Source organism: Anopheles cruzii, chromosome 2, assembly GCF_943734635.1.
Source record: "Anopheles cruzii chromosome 2, idAnoCruzAS_RS32_06, whole genome shotgun sequence".
NCBI classification, from domain to species: Eukaryota; Metazoa; Arthropoda; class Insecta; order Diptera; family Culicidae; genus Anopheles; species Anopheles cruzii.
The window spans coordinates 6,504,257-6,519,767 of record NC_069144.1 but is presented as its reverse complement, the minus strand read 5'-3'; the positions used below and the strand labels follow the sequence as shown (position 1 = coordinate 6,519,767).

At 49.9% G+C, this 15,511-nt stretch overlaps 6 protein-coding genes across 7 annotated transcripts; 3 read left to right on the top strand and 3 right to left on the bottom strand.

Annotated features, from left to right (window-relative positions):
• Window positions 1-307: 307 nt before the first annotated feature.
• Window positions 308-3,927, top strand: LOC128277977 (importin-9). Its single transcript, XM_053016596.1, has 7 exons — window positions 308-437; window positions 494-750; window positions 814-1,246; window positions 1,321-2,131; window positions 2,204-2,369; window positions 2,434-3,574; window positions 3,647-3,927. The coding sequence occupies exons 1-7, from the start codon at window positions 314-316 to the stop codon at window positions 3,847-3,849; spliced, it is 3,135 nt and encodes a 1,044-aa protein (XP_052872556.1). The 5' UTR covers window positions 308-313; the 3' UTR covers window positions 3,850-3,927.
• Window positions 3,928-4,069: 142 nt separating this feature from the next.
• On the bottom strand, window positions 4,070-6,223 carry LOC128277981 (uncharacterized protein CG16817). Its single transcript, XM_053016600.1, has 4 exons — window positions 6,018-6,223; window positions 5,292-5,375; window positions 4,866-5,128; window positions 4,070-4,784 (listed from the first exon to the last, which is right to left on the bottom strand). The coding sequence occupies exons 1-4, from the start codon at window positions 6,044-6,046 to the stop codon at window positions 4,657-4,659; spliced, it is 504 nt and encodes a 167-aa protein (XP_052872560.1). The 5' UTR covers window positions 6,047-6,223; the 3' UTR covers window positions 4,070-4,656.
• Window positions 6,224-7,038: 815 nt separating this feature from the next.
• LOC128277979 (kynurenine aminotransferase) lies at window positions 7,039-8,675 on the top strand. Its single transcript, XM_053016598.1, has 3 exons — window positions 7,039-7,249; window positions 7,309-7,696; window positions 7,764-8,675. Exons 1-3 carry the CDS (start codon window positions 7,119-7,121, stop codon window positions 8,604-8,606), a joined length of 1,362 nt encoding a protein of 453 aa, XP_052872558.1. The 5' UTR covers window positions 7,039-7,118; the 3' UTR covers window positions 8,607-8,675.
• LOC128277983 (cytochrome c oxidase subunit 5A, mitochondrial) lies at window positions 8,667-9,490 on the bottom strand. Of its 2 annotated transcripts, none has more exons than XM_053016601.1 (2): window positions 9,384-9,490; window positions 8,667-9,322 (listed from the first exon to the last, which is right to left on the bottom strand). In XM_053016601.1, exon 2 carries the CDS (start codon window positions 9,315-9,317, stop codon window positions 8,844-8,846), a length of 474 nt encoding a protein of 157 aa, XP_052872561.1. In that variant the 5' UTR covers window positions 9,318-9,322; window positions 9,384-9,490; the 3' UTR covers window positions 8,667-8,843. The 2 variants fall into 2 exon arrangements, with proteins under 2 accessions (XP_052872561.1, XP_052872562.1); XM_053016602.1 differs by having other exon boundaries at window positions 9,393-9,411.
• A 106-nt stretch (window positions 9,491-9,596) lies between these two features.
• Window positions 9,597-10,819, bottom strand: LOC128277980 (syntaxin-18). Its single transcript, XM_053016599.1, has 2 exons — window positions 9,989-10,819; window positions 9,597-9,921 (listed from the first exon to the last, which is right to left on the bottom strand). The coding sequence occupies exons 1-2, from the start codon at window positions 10,808-10,810 to the stop codon at window positions 9,733-9,735; spliced, it is 1,011 nt and encodes a 336-aa protein (XP_052872559.1). The 5' UTR covers window positions 10,811-10,819; the 3' UTR covers window positions 9,597-9,732.
• Window positions 10,820-11,645: 826 nt separating this feature from the next.
• On the top strand, window positions 11,646-15,165 carry LOC128277978 (transketolase-like protein 2). The gene is made up of 4 exons (XM_053016597.1): window positions 11,646-11,729; window positions 12,799-14,170; window positions 14,245-14,471; window positions 14,540-15,165. The coding sequence occupies exons 2-4, from the start codon at window positions 12,833-12,835 to the stop codon at window positions 14,715-14,717; spliced, it is 1,743 nt and encodes a 580-aa protein (XP_052872557.1). The 5' UTR covers window positions 11,646-11,729; window positions 12,799-12,832; the 3' UTR covers window positions 14,718-15,165.
• The last annotated feature ends 346 nt before the right edge of the window (window positions 15,166-15,511 follow it).

Here is a 15,511-nt window from a genome sequence, read left to right as displayed (position 1 = left end):
AAATGCCCGGAGTGCTGGCAGCGCTTTGCCCGGGCCTGCCGAGCCGTAACCCAGCAACTTCAACAGGCGTGGCGTGATAGGCCCCTTTCGGGGGGGAGAACCAGGATGTTTCCCGTATCGGGAAAATGTAAAAAAAAGTATCAAAAGTTGTAACGCGTTCCCGCAGGGCAACTGTCAGTTGTCCGACAGCTCAAGATCGTGCCGGTAGAAAAGCCGGGAAAGTTTATTTGGATTTTCGGTGGTATTCGCGTCCGTGGCCAGCAAATCCTTGCCCTTGCCTTTCCTGCCTATAAATCGGTGCATTAGTATCGAGATGGCGCAAAATTCCGATGTAGTGAAGCAGGCGATGTTCGAAGAGTTGGAAAAAATACTAAGCTCCGACTCGGAGCAACTAAAATCCGCTGAAGCACGGTTGGCGCAGCTCAAGTTTACGGAATGTAATGCTGCTTCGAAAGAACGAGGAATTCCAAAGCTGTAATGCGCTGTTTTGCAGGGTACGGTGTAATCTTGGCCGAGTTTACCATTGAGCAACAGATGGACATCGGAATCCGGCAACTGGCCTCGGTGATGCTGAAACAGTACGTCGACGATTGCTGGGCCGACGGTGGGAACGGCGATGAAGACGACGACGTGTCGGCACTCGGCACAATGCCAAGCGATTCCGCGGCGGGTTTACTGCTCGTTAACGATGAAGCTAAGCGGCGGATAAAGCAGATTCTACCGGAAGGACTGTACGACACGAATAGCAAGGTACCAGGAACTGATGGTGCTCCTGATCGAGCAAAATGATGATCTCTCCCTCCCGTTTCGCAGATTCGGTCAGTCGTCGCCTACTGCATCGCAAACATCGCCCTTTACGATTGGCCCGGTGACTGGCAGGAACTGTTTGATGTGATCGTCAAGTGTCTGAGCGGAACGGAAAACTCCGTCGACGGGGCTATGAAGGTGCTGGTGGAGTTTACGCGCGAGCTAGACAAGCAGGTGGGAGAGGTGGCACCACTGATACTGTCGGAAGTGTACCGGATCTTCACCGCGGACACGGTGTACAGTGTAACCGCCCGGAAGTATGCGGTCGAAATACTTTACGCCCAGTTGCGTAGCATCAACATACACATTGAGACGCGCCAACAAAAGTCGCACATTCTGAATCCGGTTTTGCCGAACTTTATGCAGCGCATGATCGAGGGCCTAACGGCGCCGAATGGGACGCACAGCAGCTTTCAGTTGAAAACACAAATCATTAAAGGTAATACCGCATGAGCGCATTCTCACGCGTGAATCCCCGATACTCATTAAAGCCGCTCTTCGCGCTCTTCACAGTCCTTCAGTACATGATTTCCGACATGTCCAAGTTTGTGCAACCGTATCTCGGTGCGATCCTTCCTACCATTTGGCAGCTGCTTACGCAACTGGCCGATTTCTACGTGAAAGTGGTCGTCAACGAGCTGGAAAGCGGACCATTCAATGGCACCGAACAGGAGAGCGACGACGAAACGGACGATTTCGTACAGATGATCCTGCAGATCTTCGAGTTCGTGCACACGATCATTGAGATGAAGAAGTACAAGGCGGCGATCGCTAACGTGCTGACCGATCTCGTGTACATCACACTCCTGTACATGCAAATCACCGAGGAGCAAGCCCAACAGTGGCTAGAGGACGCAGAAAAGTTTGTCACCGACGAGGACGAGCAGGGCGTTGAGTTTACGATCCGTGTGACGGCCCACGATGTACTGCTGATCGTGGAACAGGAGTACGGTAAGCAGCTACTGTCCTGCTTCACGGAGGCACTACGGAAGCACAGTGCCGTGGCGGAGGTGGATCGAAATGCGGGCAACCCGCACTGGTGGAAGATACACGAGTCTTCCATGCTGGCCGTTGGCACGTTCAAGGAGCTGATTGTGGGAAGTGGTGCCTCCGGAGGCTTCGATATGGGTCAGTACTTGGTGCTGGTTAAAATGTTGATGGAAAGTCACGCCTCGCCCTACCTGTTGGGGCGCTGCCTGTGGCTTCTGAGTCGGTTCTGCGACTGTGACGTATTGCGTCAACCTTTCATGGAGCAGATCGTCGAAGTAACGTACGACAGTTTGGCACTCGATAAACCGATTGTGCTTCGAATTATGGCCGCACGGTACGTTCGATCGAATGGTGGGAAGTAGAAAGGTGTGCTAAAGCGATCACTTTTTTGTGCCATGTTCCACAGGGGCGTTTATGGACTTTGCACGCACCTCAAATCGACCGCGGATGAGCGGCAGATGCTGATGACATCGAAACTGGAACACTTTCTGGACGGATTGGTTCCCCTGTTCGAGCAGAGCCAAAACACCGCCGTGTGCATGTTGCTGGAAGTCTTGAATGCCGTCATATCGGTGAGCCTACGCTTCTCCGGTTCCGTATCTAGGCAGTAAAACGTAGCTCTTTATCTCGTTGCAGTTCGATGTGAATGTAACGGCCAGAATGTGCCCAAAGGTGATCAACCTAACGATGGGCGCTTTCCTAAAGTACCACGATGATCGCGTTCTCCTCGACATGGTGCAGGACGTGTTAAAAGTTCTGTCGCAGAACCCATTCTGTCTGCTGCCGCTACAAGATCGCATTATCCCGACGATCGTGAGTATTCTCAGCAGTGAAGGAACCAATCCGACGCTCGCGCCGGACATCGCGCTCGATGTGCTGCAAACGCTCGTCAAGTACTCGCAGGGACCGCTCAGTGAGGCGATGATCGAAAACGCGTTTCCCGCGGTCGTCCACTGTATCATGCGGTCGGAGGACCACTCGGTAATGCAGGCCGGTGGCGAGTGTTTGCGATCGTTTCTGACCGTCGCCCCGGAACAGATCGGCCGGTATCGCAATGGGGAAGGGCTAAACTATGTTGTGCAGGTCGCCACCATGCTACTTAATCCGATGAACACCGAATCGACGTCTTCGTTTATCGGACGGCTTGTGATCACAATCATCACCAAAGTGGGCAGTTTGCTCGGCGATTCCGTAGATCTGCTGCTGAAGGCGGTCATCAGCAAAATGCAGTTGGTGCAAAGCCTGAACGTCATCATGAGTTTGGTGACGATCTTTGCGCACCTCATCCTGCTGCAGCGCGATGCGGTGCTAAACTTTCTCAGCACCGTCCCAGGGCCCACCGGCGAAACGGCCATGTCCTTCGTGCTGGCCAACTGGCTCAGCCGACAGCATCTGTTCTACGGACAGTACGAGCGCAAAGTGACCACGTTGGCACTCTGTAAGTTGTTCGAGCACGGTGTAACCACGATGGATGACCGGTTGAACACGGTCATGATCAAGGAGCAAGTGCTGAGCACCGCATCATCATCCACCGATGGACGCCGGACCACACGTTCTGCGACGGCCAAAATTCCCACCGTCTGGGTGGACACTCCGGTGCTGGTCAAAATATTCAAACTTTTGCTACACGAGGTGGCCAACCTTCGGGAGGCGAAAGATGCGCGCGAGAAAGGCCTCGATAGTGGAGCCGATAGTTCCAGCGATGAAGACACCGACGATACGAGTGGCGATGGATCGAAGGTCCCTTCGTTAGCGGGTCTGCTGAACTTTTCCGAAGGTACCGTGTACAGAGCCAGGGTAAACAAAAACGGATAAAAGTTCTCAATCTCAATTTTGTGCGCCACTTTAGGTGAAGACGACGAGGAAGACGAGGACGACCGGCAGCTGATGGCGGAACTGATGAACGATCCGATCTTCCAGTGCGAAACCGCCGAATATTTAACCAAATTCATCGAGAGCTTCAGCAAGCACGAGAATTTCCGCGCCTTTCTCGAGAAAATCGACGAGATGGAGAGGGAGATTTTGCAGGGCTTCAACATCTCTCTGCTGTAAACCATTTGCTGCCTGCTGTTCTGAACAGCCGTCCTTCATTATCCCCCTCCCCGGCCACAAGAGCTCCGAAGAGCAAAATGCTACATATTTCATATTATAAAAGAAAAAAGTGCCCTCAAAGGGATGCGAGAAGCTAAACGGAAACGTGTCTTTTTTATTTAAAGGAGAATCACCATAGCAACCAAAAGGAACGATGTAAGAAATGTTCATGGATGTTACAAAATGAAGGCTTAAAAAAGTGTAGTTGGCCGAATGTCGTTTGTGTCTTTCATTCCAAAACTCCATTTGGTTGTATTTCCATTTGTTTTTCTGTTGACTTGCACTCGAGTTTTGTGACTTGTGTTGTTTAAGGATATTCTATATTATTGTATGGTCTTTCTCTCCCGCTGCCTCTTTCTCGCGCGCTCCATCTGCCTATCCCTCCGTTCCTTCATCCCTTCACCGTTGTCCAGTAGGAGAGAAGTGCCATAGTTTTTATTGATTTTAAATGTTTGTTCTGTTTTGTCCTGTTGCCGGTCACCTTGCCATCAAGTATTCCTTTGCACCCCACACCTGCCTTGTTCGAGGAATTGTCCCGTGAGCGAGTAATTTTCGTGACATCGCCACTGTCGACCGCAAGCACGACGATGGCACACGATGCACAAAATAAATGGCTTTTGAAACCCTTGGCGCATGGGGAGTGATTTGTCCAATTTGTTTTCCTTATTCACAACGCACGACAGCAGCTAATGGTGGAATCGAGTGGGGCGGCGGGTACACGACGACGACCGTCAACAGTATCATTGGCGGTAACCTACAGCAACATGCTTAGGAATCCGTCAGCCCTGGAATGCTCTCGTCGTCCGAGTCTTCCTGCTCGTCACTCAAGTCGTCGAAAGCCAGTTTGTTTTGGTTTTGGCTATTGCCCAGCATTTCCATCAGGTCCATCTTGTCGGCTACGAACGAAAAGTAGAAACAAACCAGAACGTCGTAAACCAGTGTGTCCACGAGAGGATACTACTATCTGCTGTACTTACCGCCTTCATCGTCACCGGAACCTTCGTCTTCCCATCGATTGAAGTCCACCTTGAGCCAGTGCGGCTTCGTTTTCTCCTTCAACAGTCGCGGCCAGTACGTTTCCTCCGGCTCGGCTTTGGCAATCACAAACTCGATGCAACGCTTGATGTTTTTGGTTGCCACCTTTTCTGGGTTGATTTTGCTGTAAAACTCGACGTTTAGCTCGTACTTCTTGCCTTCCGGCATGCCGACACCGCTGAACACCATCGTGTTCTCGGTGAATCTAGAAAGGCAGAGAGAGCCCAATGAGTACAGGGGTCACACGAAACTGAAACTAACCACGCTGACGAATTAAAGATTTCCTGTTATTTTTGGCTTCGCAACCATAGGAGGCTTTTTTGCTAGTTTCTCGAATGTACGCGGCGTTACTATAGCTACCCACTTACTTGTATACCGGCTCACTGCACTCTACGTTCAGTGTCAGGAAGATTACGTCGCTCCGTTGGGCCCAGACGGCCGGCGGTGGCACACTAGGTTACGAGAGAAAAGAGAAGGAAAAAGAGGCCGAGCGAAAGACAGAGAGAGACAAAAGGTTAGATGCCGAATATGTGTATGGTCCCGAAATTTACTTTCCACGTGCATAAAAGGACACGCTCTTTGTTTGGCTTATCATAATCCCGATGGGCGGGAGACTTTGCTACTTGAACTGCGAACGGAAAGGGTTCACATGAAACATGGGAACCATTTGTCACCTGAAATGCTCAATCAATGGTCAAGTACATGGCAACGAAAAAATACTCAACACTCCCGCCAGCCTTGTGCCGCGCGCAGAGAGGTTAATACCTCTACGTTTTTTAACCATTAACTTTTCGCCCTTTTGTGCTTCCGTTTTCCCGCCCGCCTTTTGCCCCTTCTCACACGCGACCACCTAATCGGACACTCGGCGGCAATCGATAAAAAATGGACGCCGGGTTCGCAAACGCGAGCGACAGTAAAACGACAAGCGGGCACGTAACCCAGACAGGAAACCCGGTGACCCTCTGCCATGGGGCCGCCGGTTCGTTTCGTGCCTACAACCCTACCCCGCAACCGTCCTCCGTTGCTCGGCGAAAAATTTCTTCACTTTGCTAAAAATTGTGGGCTAGCCGCACTTTGCTCCGCTCTGTACTTACGCTGTAGACATATCGGCGTTCTTTGTCATAAACGGGCGCGGATTGCTATGATTCTTTCGTGCGCGGCACTCTCACTGCTCACACTCTTTCTGCACAGAACTTTCGCTTCGATTGTGCGCTAGCGAACTGGCTGAAAGGGTTTCGACGTTACGACGGGCGGTACGGAACACACCGAGAAGGGTTAGCAGAATTTTATGTTCTTCACCGCTTCGCTGCCAAGAGACACAATACTCAACTTGATTCGCAGCACGTGCGTTTTGTGGGCAAGTTTTCGCTCGCTGAAGCGGGCTACCTTTTCACGGCGAACGCTGTCAGTGGTGAGAAACTCCTTCGAATAGTTCGTACCCAAACCAGACAGACTGTATTGCGTGTCAGACGCCATAGTCAACGGCATGTTTACACCACCCGGCTGCAGTACTCACGGGCGTCGCGTGACGAATGTCCGCAAAACAAATAGTCGCAACGCATAATAGCACTGCTAAAACTCACATAATTGTAATGTTTTTCTGATCGACACCATTTTGCCTTGAATTGGTAACATGGTTTGAATGCGTTTCGTTTCAGCAATCTGGCGGCCGTTCGGCACACAACGGAACCGAGAGTGGTGAATATTACAGGGAGATACAGTATATGGTAAAAATCAGCCCACAATGTCCAATTCTTTTTAATCTATTGCTACAATTACTTAAATTCCACCAAAATAATAAAGCAATCAAGTAATAGTTCTGCAGTTACAATGTTAAATGTTACCTAGCAAAGCGGTCACGTTCGAACAATCAGAAGAGTCGAATAGAAACTCATAAAACTATGGGCATTTCTTATTCTAAAGGTTCAATGTTGAATTGTTTCAAATTATCAGTTGATATCCGGGTCGCTTCGAAACGTTGAACCCTTTCGGATCTTATGCATTCATGAACCGATAAGAAACGTAGATCACGCGCGGGGACAAAAAAAAACGCAAAAGCCACACCACCGCAATGATGACGAAGTTGATAATCGCAACGATAGTAAGACGCGGTGTGGTTGTGCGAGAACATTGAACTATCGCGTAAAGTGTTTACTTTATTTCCTCCTGTTTTAATTATCTTCTCATCTCGCCGAATGCTTTGTCAACGATTGTTGGGCCGTTTTGCCACACAACCCACTTGGTTTCGCTTGGTAACGGTTCGAGCAATGTCAACAAACAAGTTTGATCTTCCAGCCCGATATCAGGGCTCAACGAAAAGTGTTTGGTAAGTGTAGAGTGCGTAAATTGGCTCGTATTAAAATAATTGACCTTGATTCGGAACAGGGTGGAATACATTCAGCTAGCGCTGCAGTACAAACCGCTTAACCTGGGGCAAGGATTCCCGGACTATCATGCTCCAAAGTACGCACTGGATGCGCTGGCTGCGGCCGCCAATAGCCCCGACCCGCTGGCAAACCAGTATACCCGCGGATTTGGCCATCCGCGCCTGGTACAAGCGCTAAGTCGCCTCTACTCTGGACTGGTCGATCGTACGATCGATCCGCTAAGCGAAGTGCTAGTAACAGTTGGTGCGTATGAAGCGCTCTACGCAACTATTCAAGGTCACGTCGATCTTGGCGATGAAGTGATTATTATTGAACCGTTTTTCGATTGCTACGAGCCCATGGTGAAAGCTGTCGGTGGAGTGCCACGTTTCATTCCACTAGTTCCGGTAGGCCAAGCAATCTTGCGCGGCAACGCTTGCAGAGATTCAGCATTCCCCTTTTTTGTATTTTTAGACTGTTACCGGTCGTACCATTTCGTCGGAAGATTGGAAAGTGGATCCCCTCGAACTGGCCAAGCTGTTTAACGAGAAAACCAAGATGATCATTATCAACACTCCGCACAATCCGCTCGGCAAGGTGATGAGTCGCCAAGAACTGCAGATGGTGGCCGATCTTTGCCAGCAATGGAACGTGCTGTGTGTGGCGGACGAGGTTTACGAGCACATGGTCTACGCACCGTTCGAGCACGTGCGGATTTGCACCTTGCCCGGCATGTGGGACCGTACGATTACCATCGGATCGGCGGGCAAAACATTTTCTCTGACTGGCTGGAAGATCGGTTGGGCTTATGGACCCGCCGCGTTGATGCGCAACTTGCAGATGGTTCACCAGAACTGTGTGTACACGTGCTCCACACCGATTCAGGAGGCCATTGCCGTCGGGTTCGAGCTGGAACTGAACCAACTGACGAGCCCTGAGTGCTACTTTAACAGTATCTCGAAAGAGTTGGTCACTAAGCGTGATATGATGGCCCGGTTTTTAGAGGATATCGGAATGCACCCGACAGTCCCGCAGGGCGGGTACTTCATGGTGGCCGATTGGTCTGCGCTCGCCGATCGCGTGGACCTTTCCAAGGAGACGGATCGCTATCGGGACTATCGGTTTACCAAGTGGATGACGAAATCGGTAGGACTTCAGGGCATTCCACCGTCGGCGTTCTATAGCGATGACCATAAGCCACTCGGGGAGGATTTTGTGCGCTACTGTTTCTTCAAGCGAGACGACACACTGCAGCGCGCCGCTGATATATTGACGGAGTGGAAGGGAAGTGGAACGAAGGCAAAGGGCTCTGCATAAAACAATCTGAAGGGAACCGGAAATATGCATTAACGACAATACAGCATGAACGCATTTGAATCCTATTATATAACAGCTGGCTTTGTTATTCCTTTCATTTATTGACAACTTCATGACCACGACTATTGCACCACCAATCCCGACGGGTTGATGGCGCTACCGGCGGTATTGGCGCTACCCGCGGCATTGTACCGGAAAAGATGAAAAAGTTACGCTCACTCCCTTTTTTGCCTCTCTCTAGTGCATATCGTAAACTGACTTCAGGGCCAGCTCGGGCTGATCGTAGCCCAGCTCCTCGGGCGTATCGATGCCAAGCTCGGTCAGTGTCGGGCGCACCTCCTGCAGCAGATACGGATAGATTTCGTTGGTTTTGTCGCCACACTTGTCCTTCACACCCTCCAGGAAGCGAATGGCCAGCGCATAATCGTTCAGCCGACGGCACGCCTTCAATGCGGAGACGATGATTTTCGGTTCAGGCACCAAGTCCATTCCAAGCAAATCGTTCATGGCCTTTCGGGCTTCCCAGGCGTCAATCTCCGGCCGGTTGAAGTAGGCCTCGTAGCGGTTATCGAACTCTTCGTCCGTTTCGGTGCTATGCGAAGCGCGCACCATCATGCCGGCAGCTCCGACCATCGATTGCTTGCTGCTCTGCTGCAATCCCGCAGCACTGCGCAGTCCACCGAGGACACGACCAGCGGCAAATCGGAGCATCTTATCTGCGAAACGGGAAATCGAATGAGTAACAAAGCCTGGTTCACTTGGCCACCGGAAACCTACTCGAATCACCTGGGTCCGGAAGGAAAAAACTGGCACAGAATCACGAATGTGTTAAGTAATCACAAAGCAAGGGCAAAATTTTGCACCTTTCAAAGCACACACAATTCTTTCACTTGACAGTTGAAATGTCATGCAGAGAGAAAAACACATATCTTGTAGCAACCTTGGGCAACAGCTGATTCAACGGAAAGTAGATTATTTTATTAAATTTGCACTAATCCTAATCCAGATTTTCAGATACTTTTCATGAGAAACTTTAACATTGTCTTTTATGATCACAATTTCGACATTGATGTCAAATTTATTAAAGCGTTGCAAATGCAAACCATCGCAACTCTAGCGCACGAGCTTAGTCATTGTACCAATCCAAAAACAGGAGCGTAAAGGACATTACAATCAGAAAGAACAGCACCCAGACTCGCAGGCCGGCGTTGCGCCGAATAGCTTGCCCGATCTGTTCGTTGGCGTCTTTCATATTTTCCGTCGTTCCTACCACGGTGGTAGATATTCGATCGACGTCCGTCTTTTGCAACGATATCTAGAATGATCGGTACGTGCAGTAAATCGGAAACTATCCTATGAGACCCTACCCCTAATGCCTTTACCTTTTCGGAGAAAATGTCTTGCAGGTGTGCAATATCGCACACGTTGCGCTGGATCTGCTCCACCTCTTCCGAGAGGCCTTTGAGCTCGTTGTAAAGTTGAACATTTTCCGACTCAAACATCTGGATGTCCTCCGGGCTAAGATCGTTGGCCTCGTTCTCCTCATCCATTGTGCTGTCTTCTAGATCGTCCATGGACTGTGCCGTAACCGTTTTCTCCACACTACGGTGCCCGGTGTCTACCACATCCGAACGTTTGGAAGCTGACGTGGCTACGGTGCCAATCGCGGGGTCCGATTCGAGCGGTGCACTGAGTGGTTCCGTTTTCATTTTTGGCTGTAGCTTCACGTACCCGATCGTTTCCATTTGACGCCGAAGCCGAAACTGCCGCTGTTCGTGTGAAATCTTCCGGATAGCATTTGCATACTCCGCCAGGCTATCGATGACCAGACTCAAAAATTCTTTCAGTTGCTTGTCCACCCGCAGATCGACCCATTCGAGGCGCAACTCCTTCACCAGCTGCGCCGTGGTAGACAGAATTTTATCCGACTCACGATCGATTAGATCCCGCTCGTCGTTGGTCATCTGTGGACTCGAATTTTTCAAGTGCTCCGCCAACCGCATGTAGGATGTGCGATTCTCCAGCAGAAAGTTCCTCAGCAGCGTTACCTGGTGTTTGAGCGACTTGGCCCGATCCCATAGTTCGTGCGTGTTCGTCTTCTTTTTGCGAAGGATGCGATTTTTGTCCGGCTGCCGGATGCTATCCGGGGGCAACTTTAGGCGAACCGTTTTCACAGAGGCCTTAAAAAGGGAGGTAATGTCCATTACGGAACGGAAAACTCGCAGCACGGAACCAAAACAGAGCTCAGAGTGTCAGAGTAGGCCAGATTGTTTACGTGTAGCCGTGCTCGGTGTTTAAACGAGTCGGATCGAGTTCGGATCGAGCATATTGCGGCCTCGTGGTAGAGCGAATAAAAGTAAGCATTATTCGATATGATTTTATTGCACGTATTCTTAGTTTCACAGCGTCAGCAACAACGAATTGAATAAATCTACTCAAATGGTCTAAAGTATGCACAACTATGGTCATGTGGTGACGAGAGGCGGGTTTTAGATTGCCGGTTCGCAAGAATCGATAAACGCGACAGATAAATGGTCTGTTACAAAAAATTCGCGACATTTGGATTTCCGCGAGCTACGTATTTTCGATTTTTGGTTTATTGCTGGTTCAAAATGTTCCGGAAACTGGGATCCATGAAAGGATGACGCTACTCTACGATTGAGAAGATAAAGACGGCATCGACGAAGGAGCTGAACGGGATCACAAAAAATGATTTTTTGCAGTGCTTCGAGGATTGAGCACAAGTGTGTAATATCTGATGAGGATTATTTTGAAAGGGACAAAATAGATACAAATACACCAATATATTTTTTAATACTCAAAAGTCGCGAACATTTTTGGACACACCTCAGACATAGGGAACCGGTAACCCCACCATGCCGTCTTCCAGCGGACCGCTGGAGCCCCTTTTGATTGCGGGTCGTTCAGTAGAGGTTAAAACTCCATCGTGGTGAGACTTGCAGTTTCCAGTGCTAAACGTTGCCCTTGAAAACTCCTAAAGCCGATTCGTTGCAAGATGCCTTCTTATCACAAACCGGAAGCCAAGACGATTCAGGAACTCAGGGATATCGCGCACAAGTTGCGTATAGATTCGATCAACGCCACTCAGGCATCGAAATCTGGGTAAGTTTTATTTTTCCACTAAATTAAGGCTGCGAATGGGGCGAAAAGGGGAGCACGCATCGGAGCACGCAACGGGCCTTTTTCACCCGGCTTTCGCCGTTTTCGTCTTTCCTTTTTTCCACGGCATTAGTGCTGTCATAAAAAAACGCGATGCCGGCTTCGCATGTATGCGCCGAAAAACTTGTTTGGCGATTGTCGTCAGACGAGCCCGCCGTATTTGCAGAGGGGCAGAGAAACGGCGAAACAAAATGAATGGCCAAAGTGCAGCAGGGCGCGGAGGGACTGCGAACAACGTCAAAGCGCAAAGAATATAGCGGCACGTTGATGATGCTGATAGGATTTCTATGTTTAAATCGGTGCCCTCTTCGTGCCCGTTTTGTCCTTAAAACGGAATGAAAAGGGTGAAAGGGAATCAAACATTTTCTGTCGCTACGTTCCACTTCGCTTCGTGGCTCAAAAAAATCATTGCTCGCTGCTGCGGCCGAACCACAATTTTAGAACGTATGTTACCCACGTTGCGATTGTAAGGACGGCATGATGCGTGTGTAACTCCATAGGCTTTCGTCGTACTGGCACGATCGAACCGTCGATCGCCTTCGTAGAAGGTCGCCAAGAGGTCACAGAGGGGCCACACACAGTAGAAAAACACATTTCTTGCGATTTCCAGTCATGTGGCTGGTCCCTGCGTGTTTAAAGGTACTCCAGTTCAGAGGCCACTTCTGGTTCGATTTGGGGCCGTGAGATCTTCCACGGTGCGGGCTGTTATAAAATAAAGCAAAATGGCCAACAAAAATCATATATAAACAACTGATAACAAGACCCACCTCGCAGAGCCATCTTTGTACGTGTATTGAGTCATTCGTCACTTACACAACGGCATGAATTATTAGATCGCTTTGTTGCTTCTTTTTTTATTGTCATCTGTAACAAGTGTTACGTGCCGGCGATATGGTACGATGATTGTATACACTCTTGAGAAATCGTTTATTTGATAGTGCTGCCGCTAGCTGCCCGGTTCGGTTGTTAGCGAATCCTGTTTATTTTACACTTCGATTTATCTTTTCCACAGTCATCCCACATCATGTGCGTCGATCGCGGAAATCATGTCGGTACTGTTCTTCCACACGATGCGGTACAAAATCTCTGCTCCGCGCGATCCATCCTCGGATCGGTTCATCCTGTCGAAGGGCCACGCTGCTCCGATTCTGTATGCGGCCTGGGCCGAAGCCGGCCTGTTTCCCGTGGAGGACCTGTTGAATCTGCGCAAGATTGACTCCGACCTCGAGGGTCACCCGACGCCCAGACTGAACTTTATCGACGTGGGCACCGGTTCGCTGGGCCAAGGTGTGGCGGTGGGATGCGGCATGGCATATGTGGGCAAGAACATTGACCACGCCGACCATCGGACGTACGTGCTCGTCGGTGATGGTGAGTCGGCCGAGGGTTCGATTTGGGAGTCGCTTCACTTTGCCGGCCACTACAAGCTGAACAATATGTGCGTGATCTTCGATGTGAACAGACTCGGCCAGTCGGAACCGACGTCGCTCCAGCACCAAATGGATGTGTACCGGAAGCGCTTGGATGCGTTCGGTTTCAATGCAATCGTCGTCGATGGACACGACGTCGAGGAGCTGTGCAAGGCCTTCTTCGAAGCGTCCTCCGTCACCGATCGGCCAACGGCCATCATCGCCAAAACGTACAAAGGCAAGCACTTCCCGAACATTGAAGATCTGGAGAACTGGCACGGCAAGCCGCTCGGAGATGCCGCGACCGCCGTTGTCGAGCATTTGCGCAAGCAGATCCGCAATCCGGGACCGATCGCCGTGACTCCTCCTTCACCGCACAAGGACAGCGCACCGAAGGTGTCGATCAAGGGTGTCGCACTCGCGACACCACCGGCGTACCAGAAGGGTGAGAAGGTGGCGACACGGTTGGCGTACGGTACCGCTCTAGCCAAGATCGCTATGAACAATGATCGCGTGATCGCTCTCGATGGCGACACGAAGAACTCTACGTACTCGGATAAGCTACGCAAAGCGTTCCCGGAGCGCTTCATCGAGTGCTTCATTGCGGAACAGAACCTGGTCGGCGTTGCGATCGGAGCTGCTTGCCGCGATCGTACCGTCGCTTTCGTGTCCACCTTTGCCACGTTCTTTACGCGTGCATTCGATCAGATCCGCATGGGTGCCATCTCACAGACGAACGTGAATTTTGTTGGCTCTCACTGTGGTGTCAGCATCGGTGAGGACGGTCCGAGTCAGATGGGCCTGGAGGATATCGCTATGTTCCGTGCCATACCGGGCAGCACCGTGTTCTATCCGGCCGATGCCGTCAGTGCGGAGCGAGCCGTCGAGATGGCGGCCAATACGCCAGGCGTGTGCTTCATTCGTACTTCGCGCCCTAATACGGACGTTATTTACGACAATAACGAAAAGTTTGAGGTATGTAATCGCGCGAGTAGAATATTTTCAAATGAATGGTTTACAAAATTTTGTTTTTACCGCTCGTCCGGTAGATTGGTCGTGCCAAGGTGGTTAAGCAGAGCGCAAGCGACTCGGTTCTTCTTATCGGTGCCGGCATCACGCTGTACGAAGCCCTGGACGCGGCTAAGGACCTGGAGAAGAGTGGAATCCACTGTCGTGTGATGGATCCGTTCACGGTTAAACCGCTGGACAAAGAGGCCATCATAAAACACGGTAGCCAGTGCGGTGGACGCGTCGTGGTTGTCGAAGATCATTATAAGTAAGTTACCGTGGCGTTTGTGCGAGGGATTTCAAAATGGTAACCGTTTCATTTTGCTATTCTTCTAGGCAAGGCGGCTTGGGTGAGGCAGTTCTGTCGGCGCTTGCAGAGCAGAGAAACTTCGTGGTGAAGCATCTGGCCGTCGATAAACTTCCACGGTCCGGCCCTCCGACCGTGCTGGTTGATATGTTTGGCATTTCGGCACGCTCTGTTGTGGCCGCCGTGCAAGAAATCATCAAGATGTAAACCCCGTGTCTGGCTCTCGTACTACACATTCGAACGCGGCCAGTGCGCTCGATTAAAGCCACATTTTGTGGAGGAATGTAGTTCATTTCTGGTTTCTTCAAGACACCTTTTCTGTGTACTCATTTGTCGTTCTAAACGCATACCGTTTATATTTTCAATGACACAATTTGATTTTTCCTTTCTTACATTACTTAATTTTGTGCTAATTTTGCTACTTGGAAGTGGGTGCTTGGGTACACAATATTTCAACCGTAACATAGTTACAGCGTTCAATACGCACTCCCACTTAACCTTCGAATGTCATACATGGTGAAGTGCACGCTAAAACCACACGCTGGGATTTCGAAACGATGGAACGTTGGTTTGTTGGCGATTGAAGTGTTTGCGCGTACATTTTTTTCAATAAAGTTAAAGTTACGACTCAATAAGAGCTGTTCCGAAATGATCATTACATACTTGCATTTTCCTCACTCCTAAAGGATTCTCCGAAAGATGGATAAACTGTTATTTGATCTGCTTTGTGTCTTTATTTTTGCTTGGTTAGATTACTGCTAGAACAGTACCTGCCCCCGCATCTCATCTGCATTCCTTTGAGTGTCAGGAAATTTGTTGCTGTAATCTCATTTACGAGACTTTGAGCATGACTTTGAGAACTTTCCTCCCCGTTTTAACATTATTTTAGCATTCTTTGTCTCCTTATGAAAGTGCTATCAGCAGTCTGTGTCAGGAAATTTGAAGCCGTTTTTGGCGTTTCTTAGAAAGCGTGCTTGTAGCCTTGGTTTTCTTTATTTAGC